At 35.9% G+C, this 21,121-nt stretch overlaps 1 protein-coding gene across 1 annotated transcript in view; it reads right to left on the bottom strand.

Annotated features, from left to right (window-relative positions):
• The window catches only part of LOC137400502 (uncharacterized), a 68,034-nt gene extending 49,828 nt beyond the window's left edge, over positions 1 to 18,206 (bottom strand). The window contains exons 1-14 of the mRNA XM_068086829.1: positions 18,071 to 18,206; positions 15,677 to 15,886; positions 14,585 to 14,762; positions 13,465 to 13,577; positions 12,075 to 12,249; positions 9,693 to 9,914; positions 8,017 to 8,184; positions 7,085 to 7,301; positions 5,170 to 5,314; positions 4,032 to 4,131; positions 3,276 to 3,399; positions 1,222 to 1,341; positions 957 to 1,092; positions 674 to 825 (exon numbers count right to left, since the gene is read on the bottom strand). Of these exons, the coding sequence (XP_067942930.1) occupies positions 674 to 825; positions 957 to 1,092; positions 1,222 to 1,341; positions 3,276 to 3,399; positions 4,032 to 4,131; positions 5,170 to 5,314; positions 7,085 to 7,301; positions 8,017 to 8,184; positions 9,693 to 9,914; positions 12,075 to 12,249; positions 13,465 to 13,577; positions 14,585 to 14,762; positions 15,677 to 15,886; positions 18,071 to 18,142 (2,132 nt within the window). The 5' untranslated portion in view covers positions 18,143 to 18,206. The remainder of the gene's footprint in view (positions 1 to 673; positions 826 to 956; positions 1,093 to 1,221; positions 1,342 to 3,275; positions 3,400 to 4,031; positions 4,132 to 5,169; positions 5,315 to 7,084; positions 7,302 to 8,016; positions 8,185 to 9,692; positions 9,915 to 12,074; positions 12,250 to 13,464; positions 13,578 to 14,584; positions 14,763 to 15,676; positions 15,887 to 18,070) is intronic.
• Positions 18,207 to 21,121: the final 2,915 nt, after the last annotated feature.

Below are 21,121 nucleotides of genomic sequence, written 5' to 3'. Positions count from 1 at the left end.
GGACGTAAGTCGATTCTGTATATTCTGTCGATTCTGACCTAACTTAAACAAATTTAGGTTACTAAACACATACTTGAAGGATGTTTTAGTATGTATTCTAGTGAACTTCAAACTAAGATTTTATCATTTATCTGTTTGCGAATCCGTTTTTACCATATTTGGATAACGCTGAACACGCCATAGCAAGCATTGTATATTTCTTAATAACGTATATAATCAGTACACAAATCGCCAAATTCTAATTTGCTGGGAAAATTTATTGTTATCGTGTGGCAGAAAAAATTCACTTTAACGAAAAAGCTTAACGAAAATATCGAAGAATGGCTTTTGCTACGTCTCGCACTAAGCTGCCAGACCTTTGCACAGACGTGGTCGTAAAGTCGGGTGGACGTATGTTGCATAGGTCATAAGTCGACGACTTACTGTATATGTTAAATATAGTTTAATCACAAAGGAATCCTTTATCTATCTGCTAATGGCTGTTACCTAAAAAATTTTAAGCAACCCATCAACTACACTGAAGATAGTCTTATACCACTCTGGCAGGTTCCATGTAATGCATGCTTGCTAACGAGAGTAAGAGATGTAATGTAGGACTTCGTGCTTGGAGATACTTATTTGAAGGAACAATTTCAAACAGCCATCCATAGACAAGGTCATGGCATTCACTAACCCTTCATCGGGAGAGAAGGATGACGAAATGTCACTATTACTGCCAGCTACTGAGAGTTGTCCTCTCTCTGAGGGAGCCCAACTTGAACCTCTTTTCAATGCAACTGACTTGGCTTGTTTGACCATTTCAGCGATGGACTGGGATGCTTGCCTCTGAATGGCAGAAATTAACGGAGATGGTACTACGACATAATGAGAATATCTCATGTGAGAGTAAGTACAAATATGGATCGCATCTAAATCTAATTAAAGGTATTAGCCTTGAAACCTCCACATTTACTAACCGATGTGCTACGCTTCTCACACTTGTATAGATTTGCGCTGTAATGATCTTGGAGCTGAGATAGCCAAGGTTGTATCATTTCTTGAAGTTCGACTCCGACATCACCCCTGAGATGCTGAGGTTTTTTCACATAAAACCTGCCAATAAAGTAACTTTCTACACAAGCTATTGTATAGTAATACATAACATCTCGAACATTACATAGAGATACATATTTTATGTATCCTTGTAAAATTTCAGTTGACCTTGATGTCACTCGCACTCACCTTGCAAGGCCTTTCTCAGGGGTTAGTACACATATTAGCAAAGACTTTTCGAGAAAGCTGTAGTACAGGACGGGGGCACTCTGGCTGGCTACCACCTTTATCATAGTTAAGAAATCCATCCTGTAAAATGAAAGGTATACACTGCTCATGTCATGTATATCCAAAGGCGCTAAGTAAAACTACTAGTCTATAGATTTCAAATTAAATTAGCTTCACAAAATATTTATGATTTCTGATTAATTAAACTTTTAGTTTTATACACGGTTTGGTATGGTGATCTCCATTGTGTCAGCAGTTTTTAAGCAAACACGATGACTAAATGTTTGATGGCCAGCCCTTACTGTCAATTACAGTATAAAATAAAAAGGGTGCCTAATAATTATTACATTATATTGTTCGTTATATTTTTAGTAATACTTTTGGTAGAAGATAAAATGTCTACAAAACTTTCTTTTCAAATATGTACAGTATATAAAGTCTGAGATAACAAAGAAAGTGAACATGTACCGTAAATGACTAAGAACATTGCAAGATTACTAGATGATCCCATTATTACGATCACCACTGTATCTAATATGTATTTAGATTTCTCATAGACATCAGCTTTAGACATGTGCGTATAACAAGATAAGTGAGAACATATGCCTTAACTCTGTGGAAGCTAGACAAGATGTACCTTAACTCTGTGGAAGCTAGACAAGATGTACCTTAACTCCGTGGAAGCTAGACAAGATGTACCTTAACTCCGTGGAAGCTAGACAAGATGTACCTTAACTCTGTGGAAGCTAGACAAGATGTACCTTAACTCTGTGGAAGCTAGACAAGATGTACCTTAACTCTGTGGAAGCTAGACAAGATGTACCTTAACTCTGTGGAAGCTAGACAAGATGTACCTTAACTCTGTGGAAGCTAGACAAGATGTATCAGAGAGATGGAAACATTAACATAAAATCTAGTAAGACTAGTGGAATCCTCTGCAGGGCTCATCAAATATAACAAGTAGGACACAACCTGTTAAAAGAAACTTAAAAATAGTTGCTTGTATGTGCCAACTGCAACTTCCGTGCTTTGAATAGGCTTAGCGATCCAAATAAAAGGAAATATTGCAAAATTCTTCAAGCCAATCTATGTGTGACCAAGGAAAAACAAGAGCAATCGGAATTCACAAGGGCAATGAAACAAAGAGGAAAAACAAACAAGCTAGTAGTATTAGTGGAAATATATGGTAGTATTAGTAGCAGCAGTCGTAACAGAAGGATAGTAGTATCTGGTGGTAGACCGAGTGGTAGACCGAGTGGTAAACCGAGTGGTACACCGAATGGTAGACCGAGTGGTAGACCGAGTGGTAGACCGAGTGGTAGACCGAATGGTAGACCGAATGGTAGACCGAATGGTAGACCGAGTGGTAGACCGAGTGGTAGACCGAGTGGTAGACCGAGTGGTAGACCGAGTGGTAGACCGAATGGTAGACCGAGTGGTAGACCGAACGGTAGATCGAGTGGTAGATCGAATGGTAGACCGAATGGTAGACCGCATGGTAGATCGAGTGGTAGACCGAGTGGTACATCGAATGGTAGACCGAATAGTAGTGAGGTTAGCAGTAGAAATAGTGAGAACAATAGTAACAATGATAGTAATTTTAATAGTAGTAATAACAGGACGTAGCAGCATTAGTAGTACACACACTAGTGCTAAATATATATATATATGTATATAGCTGATACCTATATATATAGCTGAATATCTATATATATATATATATACATATATATATATATATATATATATATATATAGCTGGATATATATAATATATATCCACCTATATATATATATATACATGTGTATATATATACAAATATATATATGTATATATTGCTGGATATACATGTATATACATGTATATTAATATATATATATACATATATATATACATATATATAATCTAATGAGAGCTGATCTATATATGCTTGAAACGAATTAGTAGTGATTGACTAACAACAATGTACTCTTTACAGTATATTCTATAGTATATTCTATACTATATATATATACCTTTGCGGGAGCCTTGTACATGCCCGACCTGTAGTAGTGAGTCTTGTAGCGTATATCCTTGACTCTTCAGCATACTCTAAACACTCTGCATCATATGCCAGCTTGGCCAGAACCATCTGAATCCCTACATATATCAAGAAAATCTATATTTTAATTTGTCATGTTACAAGTTTGTAGCAGTCTTTCAGCCCAGACTATGATTCCTACTATTGATAAAGAAGAAAAGTCCATAAAATAGCCTGTGATTGCCTAAAATCTGTTACCTCAAATCCTCATATGGCACAGGAAAGCTTTACTTACCCTCATTAAAATTACAACTATTGCCTTAGTTTTCAGGAAAATTCAGATCTGAACACCTACTAGCAGCTGATATGAAATGTTGAAAGCCATGTGCTACCTGAATAATATTACATATTACTAGGAGAACAGCAACTGGTGCTGGTTTAGTTGCACTTGAGCAAGCTAGCGTTATAGAAAACTATAGCTTTTTATACTGATCTATATACTGCTTATACAATGAATCCTAACGTACACATAGAGGCACAGATAGAATCTAAAACATCTCTGAATGTAAAATAGGATCCACTAAATGACTAGTATATTCTTTTTAGATAAAAATAGATTTTGAGAAAAAAATTTGGGTTACGGAGCAGAGAAAACAACACATTGGGAAAATCACCAATAAAAGGTTTCAAACCCAAAGATTCTCAGACTTTTAAACAGATAGCTCAAGGCAATTGATAAGGAGTTGTGTACCCCTGTATGCTTTTGAGAGTTGAGTTAGTAACTCCTGAGGGAGGAACTTATGGTGCTCTCGACATTCTTCTATCTGCTTCTTAAAGGATGAAATTGACTGCTCAAAATAGTTCTTCCCTTTTTCCAGTTCACCTGAGCTAGCAGAGTGCTGTAGGGCCAGCGCCATACCAAACTGTGTAACATAAACGTTGAAAGGTGGTGAGCATAACTGTTGGTGGTTATGGACTCTAGCATGAGTTACTCTAATAGGCAGACCATTCCACTATTTCTTGACACTAAATTCAGGTCTTTGCTCAAGACCAGTGATGGTAATATTTGGCTCAATTTTGCTGCATCACAATGTGCGGAATCGTTTGCTCCTCTTCGTGGTTGTCTGTAGATAGTTTTATTTGAATTCAAAGTCACTTTAAAACTCATATTATTCTGATAAGTTTTATTAACATATGCTGATATTAAAATGTAATTTGGCTTTCATTAATTCAAAACTTTGAAGCCTGAGATAGTCCAGGAAGTTGTTTTTCCAACTAATTTTACGCCCAAGAAAATTCGTATCCGTAGTTTCCCTTTGATGTTATCCACCTTCGGTTTAGGTAGGATTATGAAATTTTAGTTGGTTTGCACTTGATACTTTCCCAATAAAATTATGAAACTTCAAGCTCATTGGACTACTAGTTCTCAAGATATCACTGAAATACTGAAGGCATTCCAAATTAACTGAGAATTGACAAGATGGCTGCTAACAGAACATTAGCTGCTAATGACACACCGATTGACATTCTTAGTAATGAAGGCTCAGAAATACATCTAACAAAATGTACACACTTGAAGAGATTTTACTCTTAGTGTTAAAATATTAAGAGTTCCAAGTAATGAAAATGTCGTATGGATGGCGCGCAGGGTGCTATGCCCTCGCAGGACAATGCTCTTGTGGAGTGTGCACAGAATTTAGTTGCGTCATCCTGTGAATTAATAGCTATCATGGTTCCCATCAATAGCACACCTGCATAAGCTTGCATAGCAGGGCGCAGTACCTTGCACGTCATACATATGACTTTGGTCTGAACCAGCATAAACTGCTACTACTAGGACTATGAGTGACTCTAAGAGGACTTTAGTTGGTATTTTAATAAAAACATACCTTGATATCAACTAGCAGTTGTAAAAACTCCTCATCACAGAGCTGTAAAGCTTGCTCGTAGTAATGAAGAGCATGCTGACTGTTCTCCATCTCCAGGTGGCTATTTCCTGTTTTGTACAGAGCCCGACATCGGGTAAGCGGTGCTCTGTGTAAATATATACAAACAGATGTGTAAGAAACATTTCATGTCATACTGCGCTTGTATGTATCAAGTACAAACATGAGAGTTTTGTTCAATCTTATATTTGTAATAGTAACTTTTTCAACATTTCGGACCTGCAGTTGAACATGAATAGTATAAGCTTGCACAATAAGAGATGAGAAGAGCCTGTGTACCATCAAACAACATCCAGGAGTGCATTCTTGCAACCCATTAAACATGAATAAAAATCTGAGGCTAGCCCGTATACAATAAGAAACGAATAGATTACATGTATACCTGCATTTAACAGCTAAAGAGCTGCAGGTAATAGTTTGGTGGACAACAGACAAATAAATTCAATTATTTAGCAATATGCCCATGCTTCATTCAAAAACAAAAATTTGTAATATAATATTTCTTTTATGATTATCCCTAGTTTTAACTCCAGTAAGGAGAAGAGCTCACTAGGGCGGACTCAACTATGATAAATAATTAGCTCCTATTACCATTTAACAAACAATGTGGTATCGGAAACATAAAATATAATGCTTTCATAACTAATGATTCAAATATTAAAAACATATTTAATAGATATCCATTTTGTATAAAACTTTCACTTGTCAATTTTCAATCACTGCATAGAGATGATGGAAATACACTAAAGAAGACCAGTTATTAAATTTCATTTAATCAAGGATGTGATATACAATAAATCAGTACACAGGATGTAAATAGAATTTTCCTTAAGCAAAAAAAATAAATTATTTAAGAAAAACACATAAAAAACATTATATTAAGACACATTTAGTTAGCTTAATGTTAGAACAAATATGCATTTTAATGATCATAGTTGGTCAGTAACATTATCCAATGAGAAAGACTATCTTCATCCAAAATATTGTCTCAACCACGTTAAGTTACAAGCATTTAGGCCAACTCTTTACCCTCTTCTGATCTAACTTACCATACTCTGTTCAAAACATAATCTATTAACAGAGTGAGCGAATCAAAAACATTCGCTCGTTTATATAGAGTGGACCCTTGAAGATATATATCGTACTTCATCATAGAGGGAAATACACATTTGCTGTATCCTCTTAGCTACATTTTCAGAGATGATAAAAGCTTGTACTAGCAATAGTGACAACTAAAGGTAGAAAATAACGCTAGGGCTAAGCACAATGATTTCTAGAATCTCCTAAAGGTAACTATTTCATTGTCTTATGAATTACAATACGGAGGTTACCAAATAATCCTTGTCATTCGTTTTGATTCTGCTGCCCTGCTGAAGTACACAATGCGAGAGGAAAAAACTTAAACACAACATTCAAATATTGTATATAATCACAGTGGTGCATGACACAATTTTCTATATATATACAAATCCCAAAGTTTGTGTGTGATTCTGTGTGTCCAGCTACAGCTATTAAAAGTTGGGAATGAAATATCCGTTTGATGCTGGATCGGAACCTCCCGCTCGCCAGGCAACTATCTTACCAACTGAGCTACGCGAAATTGATGGATTCATTGGGCGATATATGTCAGGCTAACAATCACACGTTTCGGTTCGCTTTAAACTGTCGAACAAACATAGCAGTAAGACAATTTATCTTAGTGAGTCACCTATGAGCACATTATTAGCTCATCAACTTAACATTAAAAGCGAATAAATGAAATGAATAAATTCAAGCTAAACACCTGAAACCTAATCAGTCCTTCAACTGGCAGGGTAATCTTTACTGCTCTAAGAGAACCAGACATATTTCCACTCACCTGTCAGAGTACTTAGTCATTTGTACAAACATGCTGTTAGCCTGCTTGTGATCACCTTTGAGCATCAGCGTGTCTCCGTACAATTCATATGCCAACGCTGCCCCCTTACGAGTATCAGAATCAAACAACTGCTCAGATGAGTCATTGGCAGCGTTGAGCAATGATGCCACACCGCTGACATGCCTGTCATGGTAGACGATGCTCATTGACCATAGACCTAGAGATAAATGTGTGATTTTAGTATGTCTTGTAAAAACTCAGAAGCCAATGAAATATGGCTTTGATTGAATTCTGACAAAACAACTGAAATTTTGCAGCAGTCGGTTATAATCAAGTCAAATCTAAATGCTTGATTAAAATAAACAATCTAAAAGGTCAAGGCAAAGATTGGATAAGACATTAGTCAAGAAGTGATAATACTTAGAATCAACATTTTAATAATTATTAATACTCTAATACATTAACTGGTAACACATTGATGGCTCAATAAACCTTCCGATATGATGATGCAGTACATGAGTTGAAGATTATTAATTAATTTTTCTAATTATTAATTATAAAATTATTATGTATTAAAATTATTTAAAAAAATTGACTGTGCATTAGCGAGTAATCAATGCTATAATAAGAACAGCGTCTGTCCGTTTGTCCAAAGTGACGATTAGAGGTTAGGAAAACGATTACAGCATATGGGATTCGAACTTATTTATATGAAAATGGATGAACGATTGGATATCATTAGCTGATAATCGACATGCCTTTCCACTAGATAACTAGCTTCGGTGAATAATTGGCAAAATGTGTGAATCAATGTTCTAGAATAATCTGTAAACTTAACACTACAGACCAGTAAGCTAATAAATAGCGCTTAACCATGGAAATGCTAGCCAAAGTTTACAGAAAGTACGAGATACAAGGATTATCGAACTTACCAATCATAGCGAAGAGTGAACCTAGATGACCATATGCTTGGGCTACATCAAGTTTTTCACCTGAACACTTGGCCATGGCGAGGTACTGCTGATAGTGCTGGAGAGCCTTTGGAAATTCTTGCACAGTGCAGAAAAGCGAACCAATGTGCCTGTGGACTGAAGCAATATCTACAATGCACACAAAATGTTATAATAACAGTTCCAGGAATGATAAATTAAGTTATTCTAGAAATATTTTATGGTGACCAGCGTTGTAGGGCAGATTATGGACACGCAGCGGGATTACAGACCAAACAACAGAGTTCAATAGACTTCCATGTATTTTCAACAAATCTCGTATCAGTTCAATGTCTATAATTATAAATCTCAATTTTTGTCTGTCGTTCATCTGTCCGGTTAGATCAATAATTGTTAGCAACGAAAAATCACCATCGTACTGGATTTGAACTAGCGACATTCGAATTTCAGGTCAACTAACAAGCGCACATAACTAGAAGGCTAAGCCGCTCTTATGACACCCATTGCTCTTACCACCTACTGTATATCCTTTTCACGGTTGCACACGCTTAATTATTAATTAATACAGTGCGCCATCGGGTTACGATGTCTCTGTTATAAGATTTTTTTGCCTTGTTATATAGAACACGATGTTTTTTGCCCATACGGAGACGAAATTTTTTCAACTTTTTCCGCCATACGATCGATATCAACAAAAGTTTGGTAATCGGTGTGCTGATTATGATAAAATAATGAAAATGTTGATATGCTATTCGACGAAATCCTACCACAACGCCTGCAACAAATACGATGCTCGCCTGCTCTATATCTCAGTTCAGCGGTATTCATTACAAGTTATAGTAAAAATGAAACCGAAAACAGATAAGCGATAAAAATTCTAGTCTATGACAAAGTTTAAATTTAGTACAATATATACTAAAACTTAGCTTTATGTATGCGTTTAGTAAGCTAATTGAATTTAGATTACTAAATTCAATTAAATTAAATTCAACGTTTATATTATGTCTGTATCAAAGGTAAGAACACCCCGCAGTATGTACTGCACATAGTACATTGTAACGTTACATTTTTTGGCAAATCATAACCACTAAATGCACTAAAGTTACTATAGGTAACTGTAGTTACTAAGGATAATATACTACTTTGTTACTAATTTTTTAATATGCACAGGACGTATGTAAAATTTTGATGACCTTTTCAATGTCCGAATTTGGCCCAGTTCGTATAGTCCAAACAAACGAGAGTTGTCTGCACTTGTAACTGGTAAGAATTCAAAGCAAACAACTAAATCTTCTAATGAGTTATACCAGTCACTGTTCCCATGAGCTGACACTATGTTGATGACTAATGGAAATGAGTCAGAGCGTTAAATAATTTACCAGTGGCACAACAGAGTTTATCAAATAGGTTAATCAAAGAACGGTGTTGATAGATTTACCACCACTGCTCATTCTATATGAACCACGTCACCATAGTATATCAAAGTTTTGCCATTAGAGGTGAAAAATTTCATCTTATATAAGAACTAATGAAGCATGAGCATAGGCATGGAAATTCGCAGAGCTAATCAGTGTTTGATCACATGACCACTTCGTCGATGTAACTTTGTCTTAGGAAATGTAGTAGTTGAACTGGTGGAGACCAAAAGATGAACCTACCTTGAATGTCATCCTTTCCTCCAATGGCATCCAAGTACTTATAGGCATAGTGTAGCGCCATGTCATAGCAACCCGCTGTCTTGTAGGCAAGACTGGTGTTCATGTACAGACCGCAGAGGAACTCATCCGTCCACACATCTTTGTACGACTCTCCGTCAGAGAGGAGCTGAGACCGCATGTCCAGAAGTCTCTCATACATAACGAGAGCCTTGTAAGTTTCACCTGAAGCAGTGGAGGAAAGGAGTGAACTATGGGTAATTGAACGGTCTGGGCAGCATTGGACAGCAGTCATTGAGTTCATAATAGCTGCCTAATTCATTACTAAACTAGCACTGTAATACTTGTCACCGTATCTGAAAGAGACCAACTTTTAAAGCTCAAGAAGCTGTCTGAAGGTAGTGTGATGGTAAAATGTCCAACAAAAAAGTCAGCTGGGCAACTTTTCAAGCAATACCAAACAGCTAAAAAAATGAAAATAGTCTATCTGAGTCTATGTTCAGTCAGGATACATACAAAACTTTTTCTTATCAACTAGGATAAGTATTGACAAACAGCGACCACAACTACACGTGTTCCATTTTTAGTTCATCCTCTAACAACAAGAATAACTGAACAATTGCCTTCCGACAGGAAAATGGTGACCGATTTGAAACTGTTTCAAAAGATTTCAAAGTTTCCGCAGTTCGACAAAGTTCGACTACCTCTAAAACAGTTTTTATCTATAAAATGAATGTCGAGGCTTATCCATACTGATGAGAAGACAATCCACCACTAACTATGCAAGTTTAATTATCACACGCTGACTGAATAAGTTTTAACAAGAACTTCCTTTCCTCTAGCCAAAGCACACATACAGGCATATAAATGCTTGACTATACCTAGGCTGACATGCAGAGTGGCAATGTTAATAAATGCTTGACTATACCTAGGCTGACATGCAGAGTGGCAATGTTAACAAGTGCTTGACTATACCTAGGCTGACATGCAGAGTGGCAATGTTAACAAGTGCTTGACTATACCTAGGCTGACATGCAGAGTGGCAATGTTAATAAATGCTTGACTATACCTAGGCTGACATGCAGAGTGGCAATGTTAACAAATGCTTGACTATACCTAGGCTGACATGCAGAGTGGCAATGTTAACAAGTGCTTGACTATACCTAGGCTGACATGCAGAGTGGCGATGTTAACAAGTGCTTGACTATACCTAGGCTGACATGCAGAGTGGCAATGTTAACAAATGCTTGACTATACCTAGGCTGACATGCAGAGTGGCAATGTTAACAAGTGCTTGACTATACCTAAGCTGACATGCAGAGTGGCGATGTTAACAAGTGCTTGACTATACCTAGGCTGACATGCAGAGTGGCAATGTTAACAAGTGCTTGACTATACCTAGGCTGACATGCAGAGTGGCAATGTTAATAAATGCTTGACTATACCTAGGCTGACATGCAGAGTGGCAATGTTAACAAGTGCTTGACTATACCTAGGCTGACATGCAGAGTGGCAATGTTAATAAATGCTTGACTATACCTAGGCTGACATGCAGAGTGGCAATGTTAACAAGTGCTTGACTATACCTAGGCTGACATGCAGAGTGGCGATGTTAACAAGTGCTTGACTATACCTAGGCTGACATGCAGAGTGGCAATGTTAACAAGTGCTTGACTATACCTAGGCTGACATGCAGAGTGGCAATGTTAATAAATGCTTGACTATACCTAGGCTGACATGCAGAGTGGCAATGTTAACAAGTGCTTGACTATACCTAGGCTGACATGCAGAGTGGCAATGTTAATAAATGCTTGACTATACCTAGGCTGACATGCAGAGTGGCAATGTTAACAAGTGCTTGACTATACCTAGGCTGACATGCAGAGTGGCGATGTTAACAAGTGCTTGACTATACCTAGGCTGACATGCAGAGTGGCAATGTTAACAAGTGCTTGACTATACCTAGGCTGACATGCAGAGTGGCAATGTTAACAAGTGCTTGACTATACCTAGGCTGACATGCAGAGTGGCAATGTTAATAAATGCTTGACTATACCTAGGCTGACACGCAGAGTGGCAATGTTAACAAGTGCTTGACTATACCTAGGCTGACATGCAGAGTGGCGATGTTAACAAGTGCTTGACTATACCTAGGCTGACATGCAGAGTGGCAATGTTAACAAGTGCTTGACTATACCTAGGCTGACATGCAGAGTGGCAATGTTAACAAATGCTTCACTATACCTAGACTGACATGCAGAGTGGCAATGCTAACAAATACTTGACTATACCTAGGCTGACATGCAGAGTGGCAATGTTAACAAATGCTTGACTATACCTAGGCTGACCTGCAGAGTGGCAATGTTAACAAATGCTTGACTATACCTAGGCTGACATGCAGAGTGGCAATGTTAACTAGTGCTTTGGTCTCGTGCGAACGATCATGAGTAGAGACGGCCATGTTGAGACAGTTTCTGTAGGCACCGAGTGCGGCAGAATGCTGCTGCGTTTCACAAAGAGCGTGACCTTGGGTCAGGTACATTCGCATACTCACGCCAAACTGAAAGTAGAGCCACACAGTATATATTCCATGTTCTGGTTAACAGTAGAGATACAGACTCAACTGCTGAAGTGTTAGTATATACACAAAATGCTTTGAATTTAATCCATGGCCCTGGTGAGGTTAGAGGGAGATCACTCCTAGATCTAAAGTTGAAAGACACGATGAAGCCATAATTTAACAGCATAATTCGAAAAACAGTGTTAACCATCATTGTCTGTGAAAATCTGATTTTTGGTCTTGCACTAGGGAGTAGCTTAATTTGTAGCAATCTGAAAACCAGTTCTATTTGAAATGAAGTTATCGCCAATAAAATAATATATACATGTATAATAATATATAGCTTGTGATCTGACATAGAGATGAGAACGGAGAAACAAATTGATAATTTGAAACAAAATTCAGTTTAGCAATAAAGCAACCACATAAAAAGATTATGAACATGATTTAATCTAGAATTAAAGTCATGCATGATATATTTGAGCGCGCTGTCTATGTAAACAAACGTCATTGGTAACTTAGAGTATAGAAGTCTACATTGTTACATTCTGGATGGTGTTTCCTCTGACTTAACAAGACAACTACCGTGATACCTCTAATTGAACGCCACCTCTAATTAAACGCCACTGCCAATTGACAGCCACCCTGAGTGAAGGGTTGAAAAATAGAGCGCCATGGCAATCAATTAGAGGTTTTACAGTATATCCTAAAATGGTTATGTATCCCTTCAATCGACATGTTGTAAATTTATGTTGCTCAGACTGGAGGGAGAAACCAAAGAACGATTAATTTAAACTTTTCAAAAATTAATACTCAATAAGAAGCTAAAAGTTTGATAATTTATAAAGTAAAATGCTCTAGATATACGAAGAGTGAGTGTGTGAATAAAGGATGTAAACTAGTATTACAGAACGTTATATTATTTTATTCTTTCTCAGCTACTAAGAAGTTCAACACAATTCATTCCATTTCTCAGCATATATGTAACTTTAAGTAGCTAAACAAATTATAAATACATACTTTACAGCAACTTCTTATTTAATTGCAATACTCAATTCAAAACAAGGAGAGAAGTGATTGCTTTTTACAGTTGTTTTCCATGTAATAGTATAAAAAAACAACTGTAAAGACAGATAAGACTAATTTCAGCTTATCTGGTCACTGTGAACACCAGTGGTGTGTGTTTAACCATTGCACAAAAGGTAAAGAAAATACCTGATTGGTCTGTAAGAGAAGAGCGACCTCTAGTATCTGTATTACAAGGATGAACAACTTTGCAGAGAGTAAAACTATGCCGATCTCTCCCAGCTGAGAGTAGAAATCCATTTCTATTAACAGAATGTTATCAGAGTTAACATATAGCAGATTCCTATAGATTGGTGCTCGTTAGTCTAGTTCTATGGCCCTAACATAACGTAACATCATCTCTGATATACAGTAGACCCTCGCTATACGATTTTAATTTGTTCCAGCGTTGGCATCATAAGGCAGAAATTTTGTAGTGGGGTATAGAAACTCATAGTAATTATATAATACAAATATCCCCAGGTAAAATTCATCAAAATTTTATATTAAGTAATGTACATACTAAAAATTAGTAACAAAATAGTATGTCAACCTTAGTAACTATAGTTACCTACAATAACTTCAATAGTAAATTTAGTGGTTATGATCTGAAATTAAATGTAACATTACAATGTACAACGCGTATGTGCAGTAGCAGCAGTTTGTACCGTAGGGAGTTCTTACCTTTGAGAAGTACGTATAACAAACTTTAAATTTAAACAAACGCATTTAGCTTACTACACACATACTTGAAGCTAAGTTTTAGTATGTATTTTAATTATTTTTATGAACTTCAACTTTTTCATCAGCTAAAATTTTATCACCTATCTGTTTCCGATTTCGCTTTCCCAATAGCTAATAATGCCGGACTGAGCGAGATCGAGCATCATATCTTTTGATGCAAAAACTTGCAAATACTTGATTATTATATTATATTATTATTAGATGCAAATGCTTGATTATTTACAACACAGGAACAGCAACTCTATAGGCACTATTTATAATTGTAATTATTTTCCTTGAACTATATAGATAGAAACATCTAGGTAAGAGATGAGATATGCAGAATGTATTTAATAAATTAAGGCATCTAAAAGATAATTTTAATTCCATTATATTTTAATTTTACCCTCAGTATATCTAAACTTTGATTGTAATTGATTTTAAATTTTTATTTTTTGCAAAACGACTTTAAGTAAAATTTTAATATGCTATAACATGTTATTGCATTAATTCACCTGAATATTATTATTATTAGAAGGAATTATACCTTCAAGACTGGTGGAGAACTCATCAGTCAGGTTAAGTATGCCTTGAACAGCCTTAGTTAACACTCTAGTGGCAGCCTTAGGCTTGGAATACTTCATTGAGAGGCATTTAAGGCTGCTGGCAACCGAGTCTCGATAATGCTTCATTTCATTCTGAACAATGGCTTTCATAAGATGACCCTATGAAAAAGCAGAGAACACTCAATTGTAACTAACATATGATAATCTATTAACATATCAAAATGCTAGTTAGAGAAAGTTACAAAGATTGAAATCTATGAATTTCCATGCTTAAAAGACTGGACTACCAGTTGAACTAAATACCAGTTCAGTAGCTCTACTAAACACAAAGCACCGCAAATTACACTTTCTAGTTTGTGTATGGCAGATGATCATCAAATCTTTCCTACTTTTCTTGAAAAACTCCATAAACACTTTTGCTGCTTGTCATCATTAGCTTAATTGGTGAAGGTATTTTAACGTGATGTATCTTTCACCTTTGTTCCGCAAAGCCTTTTTAAGTTAGGATCCTAAATGAACATGTTTTAACATAGAGAGTATATTAACAAACAGTGGTGTCAGCTCAAATGACCTCTCATTTTCAGCAACTACCGTTTACTTCCATTTTGTACTGGAGAACTCAATGCACTGAAGCAGCCATGACAAGGAACAAGAGGTATTTAGTGCACGTTCTGAATTAAAATTGAGATTTCTTCTTATGTAAGCAGAAGGTAGCAGGTTTACAGTAATTTAGCCTATTTAGCCTTAGTTCTATTGGTATTTAAGATTCAGAGTACAATAGCAGACGCAACAATATAATTCAACTAACCACCCAGAAGAAAGGGCTGAGTTTTCGTTCAACCCAGAAGCCTAACAAATGCTGTTAACTGCCTATAGTACCTGACCATTTACACATTTGATATCAAGTTACAGCTACATGTATTTCTTATAACATACCAAAATGAATATACACGTAAAACCTTAATTTGTAGATGTTCAATGAGAATGGGCCAGCATCACGAGTTTAACAATGAGGGTTTAAGGTAACAAAACAAAATCTAAATGTTGTTATGTTGAAGAACCAGAAAGCATACCAATGGATTAGTAGGATGAATTTCTGCCAAAGATTCTGCGTAACTGTAAGCTTCTTCATATTTCAGCAGACGAAGGTTGATTTTAACAAGAAATTTCAGTACATTGATATGAGTGCTGTCAATTTGTATCGCTTCACGCGCGACATCTCGTGCTTCTCGCAGGTGGCCACACATCTCCTTATTTGCTGCCAAATCAAGCAAGTCCCCAATCTACAAAACATATATTTCTTTTTAGTTAGAGGGTGTCAGACAGTGGCATATTTCAGCAGTCTCTAGCTATATATATCATAACTATCTGGGATGAACAAGAAATGTTGTAACAGACTTACATTCGCGTTATGCAAGGATTTATGGCCATATTTCATTAAACACTTTTAATACGAGTGTGAATCTCTAGTGTCTTCAAGATATGGTAGGTTTATTATGCAACTCTAAAAGTTATCCTACCATGGTCATGTATATTTAACCTAGTAGTGAAAGACAATTCCAATTTACCAGACCATGAGTATTAAATTGCGCACTGCAAGAAATACTGGCTAAACCACTTGTTAACCAGCTAGTTAACAATATCCAAATATAATTTGAGACGATTATATCTAAAACGCAATACATTGTCTTCCAGGTAGACCAACGCTGATAAACTAACATATAGGTTTAGTAGGTTGAATGAATAAAAAAGTGGGTTGAATAATGGGCAGAATTTTTATACAGAAAATCAGGAGATTGAAAATGAAGATGCAAATCATAATGTTTTGTTTAGAACAATGTTTTGTTCCATTGATTTGTTCAGCCCAGCTAGTACCACACGCTGTTGAAATTGGTTATGCTGCCGACTAAGAATTGCGCTCAATTAAAGGGATGTCATAATGGAGAAAGGAAAAATAAATTAAATAACTGTGTTATTTACGTATTTGCAATACTAGCATAACAGATATGAGATAGTTTAAATAGGTTTTTCTTCCATATTTGCTTTTCATCAACCAAGAAAGTTTCATGCTTTCTATAGCATTCCTCAGACTGAAACCTTTCACTAGCTAAAAAAGAATAACACTCAAATCTCTTTTTATATATCACACAATTCTAGCGTGATGATCAATATGCTGATTTACAAGTCAGATGTAAAATGTTAAGTTGTTTGACAAGTACAAATTTTAAGGTTGGAAAGTTTAAAGGTAGAAAATATACCTAGATGTTGAGTCAAATATCATATGTGGGGGTTTGACTGAAAGGTTATCAAGAAAAAAGTAGTCGTCTAGTGTATAATTGAGCCACAGAAGTGCAACTGACACACAAAAAATATAGCTTCCAAGTGTATGAATAAAACTGTGTAGTCTGAACTGTGAAGTGACAGAATATGTGAGGCCATCTCAGGAATATAAACTTCAATTATAGAATAGCTGTCACGAGCAATAGAGATGAAAGTGGGATTTTTTAATGTTGATTCTATCTGTGTAATATTCTTCAGAATCAAAAATGCTTTTGCTAAACTCGAGCTGCAAAGGCTAGTGAGACATTGAGCAAATAAGTCTGCACTCCAGACAGCCCATACTTCTGTCACACCCTCTAAAATTACACTATTTTGTCCAAGTCATTTATGCTGCTAATTTAACATGCTCGGGAACACTACAAGGGAGGCTACATCATGTACAGACTTATCCTCTCAGTATATAACTTATTGTTATATACTGAGAGGATAAAATGGTGTCTTTGTCCCTTTCTTGTCATGGTTGGCCACTCAACACTAGCAATAGACATTTTAGTTTTTTTAGGCAAACCATACGTTTGCACAATTTATTTGCATCACGCCTATATAAGATCCATTTTACACCCATGCGAACTGTTATTCTGACCAATATTGATGCAAAAACTTGCCGGCATTTGGGAGAGAATATATATAACCAATGATATACAGATGGGGGCTGTAGATCATTGATATAACTGAACTTTCCTTCAAAAATAATGCACAACTTTCAAACATTTGCATACAACAGGCATAACCCCCAAAATTGCATATTTGGCACAACTAGTACAGTTCTGTCATAAGGAGAGTTGCAATCAAGTTGGTTACGTTTGTTTTGACAAATTACTTATGCCGACATTGTAGACAGATTACAATAAAGTATTTAACAAATGCCTTGCAAATTATTGAATATAGATGGATATTTTTTATTAGAACTGAGAATTTTAGCAAATTTTCCAACTATTTATATAGCCCATGATTATAATAAAGATTTATTCATTATATCATCGATATATCGACTCATATTTCTTAGTCTCCATGGTTACAACTCCAACATATAAAAAGCGGAGCGTTTGGCCACAGGAGGTTAGAATACGTATATATTTGCTGACCTTCAGATAAAATAAGTGTACCGTTTGTTGTTATAATCTTACCTCTTTTATCTCTTTGTATTCTGTTACATCACTTGCAACAGAAGAAGTCATCATTCTATTATATTTCTCCATATTTATGGCAATGAAATTAATAAATGATGACACCGTATAACCCGCTGTTCAAGGCATGTTTATTAATCTAGCGAAACCTGCCGAGAAACGTGCTCGTAGCAGCAATTCCATGGAAACAACAAGTTTCTATTCGTCGTTCATTTTGCGTCCTTAAATATTTCGTCAAGTATTCTGGAACACCGAGTATAAACGGCGTTAAACTATCACAAGGTCATGTGCTTGGCGTATCACAGTTTAGCATAGAGCACAACTTGTTTTTCAGTATATATGCATACTTCTATTTTGTTGATCCAGCAGCATTTCGCAGGTTATAAACGAATCGGCCTAATAATGTAGCAGTGTATTGTAAAGTAAAAGCAAACTAGCAATCGTCATACCAGCGACGTTGTTGAAAAATGTGGACATAAGGCTAACCCTCTAACCTCAAAAAAGAAACCGCTTCTGATGTCTATAATACCGTTGCTATTTGGTCCTCATAACTTTTCTTAAAAATATGGAAATGACTTTGTCATTAGCTAAACTAGTTAATTTATTCAAACAATTTCAATAGCGTTTCAATTGATGTTTGTATTAACATCTCAATTGTGCAGTTGTCCAACGAAATTGATCGGCGCTGTCTGCAATAGCAATTTGCAGATAGTGGCACTTTCTATGCTAACCTTCTGTTGGTGCAGTGTTTATCGAGCAGTTGTAAGATGCTTAAAATATTTTTTAATTTGTTCACATAGGAATGTATTTGAGTGTTGTTTTACAGATAAAAGCGAAATTAGACGACTATCACATCAGCTTTGACAAAATCCAATTCAAATAAAGTAAACTGTCAAATGGATTTTGATAGCTCTTTAAAAAGACTACATTTTAGCTATTCAAATGTGGCGATGCCAACGGATAAAAAGACTGTGTAGTAGCATTTTTGCAACATGTCACGTTAGTAAATATCTTTAATGCATCTGTTGGAGTTATGGATGTGCTCAAGTCTTGGGATGTTTTCATGTCTTAAGACTGCCAGTATTCATAAAAGTCTAATGAGTAATGTTTGTAGATGATTTTGCTGGTTTGATTTTGCTGGTTTGATTTTGCTGGTTTGCTGATTTTGATGGTTATGCTGCTTGTCAATAAATAATCTGAAATTGATCAATTCGTTATAGATCAGTGTGGGCACATAGTTATATGATGGGTCAATACTCTGAGTTTTATAAATCCTCATCATATTCTCAAAAAAGTAATTTTTTTAAACTAGATTGTAATTTTATTTGCATGCTAAACCTTTAGTTACACTTAGCATAGTAAAATTTTATAACCAATTGTCAACCACTTACTGAATCTCTATCAGTGTATTCACCTAAGCAAGTTTAGGTGAGCTGTTACGTCAGATGAGATCATGCTAGGCTTAAAAGTGCATGGGCATGATGTGATCTTCTCTGCAGAGTGCACTGTTTAGGTAACAGCATGTTTTTTCCATAAACCTTATAAAATGTTGCACAGTGTTGGGTGATTAAAGAAACATCTCTTGTTTTATTATCAGTAGGACAGGCTCACAACCAACTTACTGTAGTTTTTACAAGAGATATACATGCCCAGTTCATTGCATATTCATTTGCCTAGTAAACTCAGCACTGATAAACAGATATTTCTGCAACTTATGTCTGGTTTACCAGAGTCAACCAAGACATAGTCACTTGAGTTGCATGACTCTTCTTAGTTAGCTCTGCAATAGCCAGGCTCTTGAAAGACCAAACAATTGTTAAAAGGCTAGATAGTAACAAGTAGTTTTTTGGTATCAGGGTATGAGCTCTACTAAGTAACTGACATGTATACTTGTCGTAACTTTAATGACAAAAATTCTGCCTGCTTGGCTGTTTCCTCCGAATTGGATTGTAGTGATACACTGTGGCAGACACTAGTGTCAATTACTCACTGACAAGAGTATAAATAAGCATTGCCTTTTCTACCTTCTCAGCACTCGTTATACAATTCTGGTCTTTTACTGGACATGTAGGGCTAGATAAAATTCTCGTGTCATTAGGTGGTGAACCCGTTGAGGTAGCTGAGTCTGCTACCAAATTCAGCTCCAAATGATAAGATGTACAATCCTAATAATACCTGTTAGTGTGGATGTATTAATCAGGTCTGCCTACATCTGGAGTGACATACGACATAGGTGACTATTCACATATCCGAGTAGAGCAGTTTTGTGAGGTTACTTGAAGTTTTTTATACCAATCTTCATCGTACAAATTTTAATTAGCCTTAAAAATCAAATTTGGTAAATAACATCTATTCGTGTATATAGATAGATTTGGTGCTGGTGTGCAAGTTTTTAGGTTTTTGTACTATAGTCGATTGTACAGTTACTTGCCTGTTTGTATTTACATGAGTATTCAATAAATGTTGTAATGCCCCATTACGGTTGTACTAACCAACATATGAGCAAAACACAGGATACGCATACATTCATCATTAAAAGACACTGTTAGTGTGTGAACCTATCTTAAATTAGATATAAGAAAAGACAAATAAACTTAGGATATTCACATAATTTTACATTTATTGCTTAGTTTGCTGTCATTTGAAACTTGAAAGCTTCCACTTTTTGATTTTATAATGTTAACCTTTGTAAAATCTTGTGCATCATTACATCTGAGAGTAGATACTACCAATTTTCGGAAATTACATCTTTTTGCGCTGTTTATGTTTAGTAAATAACTGTCTAACTAGTCATATGATAGTGAAATTTATGTCTGAAATATTGTCACTTGCTTTACATTCATGATTTTAATTAGCATGGCAATATTCTGTATGACAGTGTAAATTAAAAACATTTCTATTAAAAACCCATATTGTTGCATGAGCATGTTTGCAGACTTGCCATGAAAAATACCTTTTAGAGTCCAGTCATGTTAAATATCTTTTAGAGTCCAGCCAAGTTAAACACCTCTTAGAGTCCATTTATATGTTTCCTAACCTTATGGCTTATAA

This window comes from Watersipora subatra, chromosome 7, assembly GCF_963576615.1.
Source record: "Watersipora subatra chromosome 7, tzWatSuba1.1, whole genome shotgun sequence".
In the NCBI taxonomy this organism is placed as follows: Eukaryota; Metazoa; Bryozoa; class Gymnolaemata; order Cheilostomatida; family Watersiporidae; genus Watersipora; species Watersipora subatra.
Note: the sequence above shows the minus strand (reverse complement) of the source record. Positions and strands in the feature narration are given on the sequence as shown.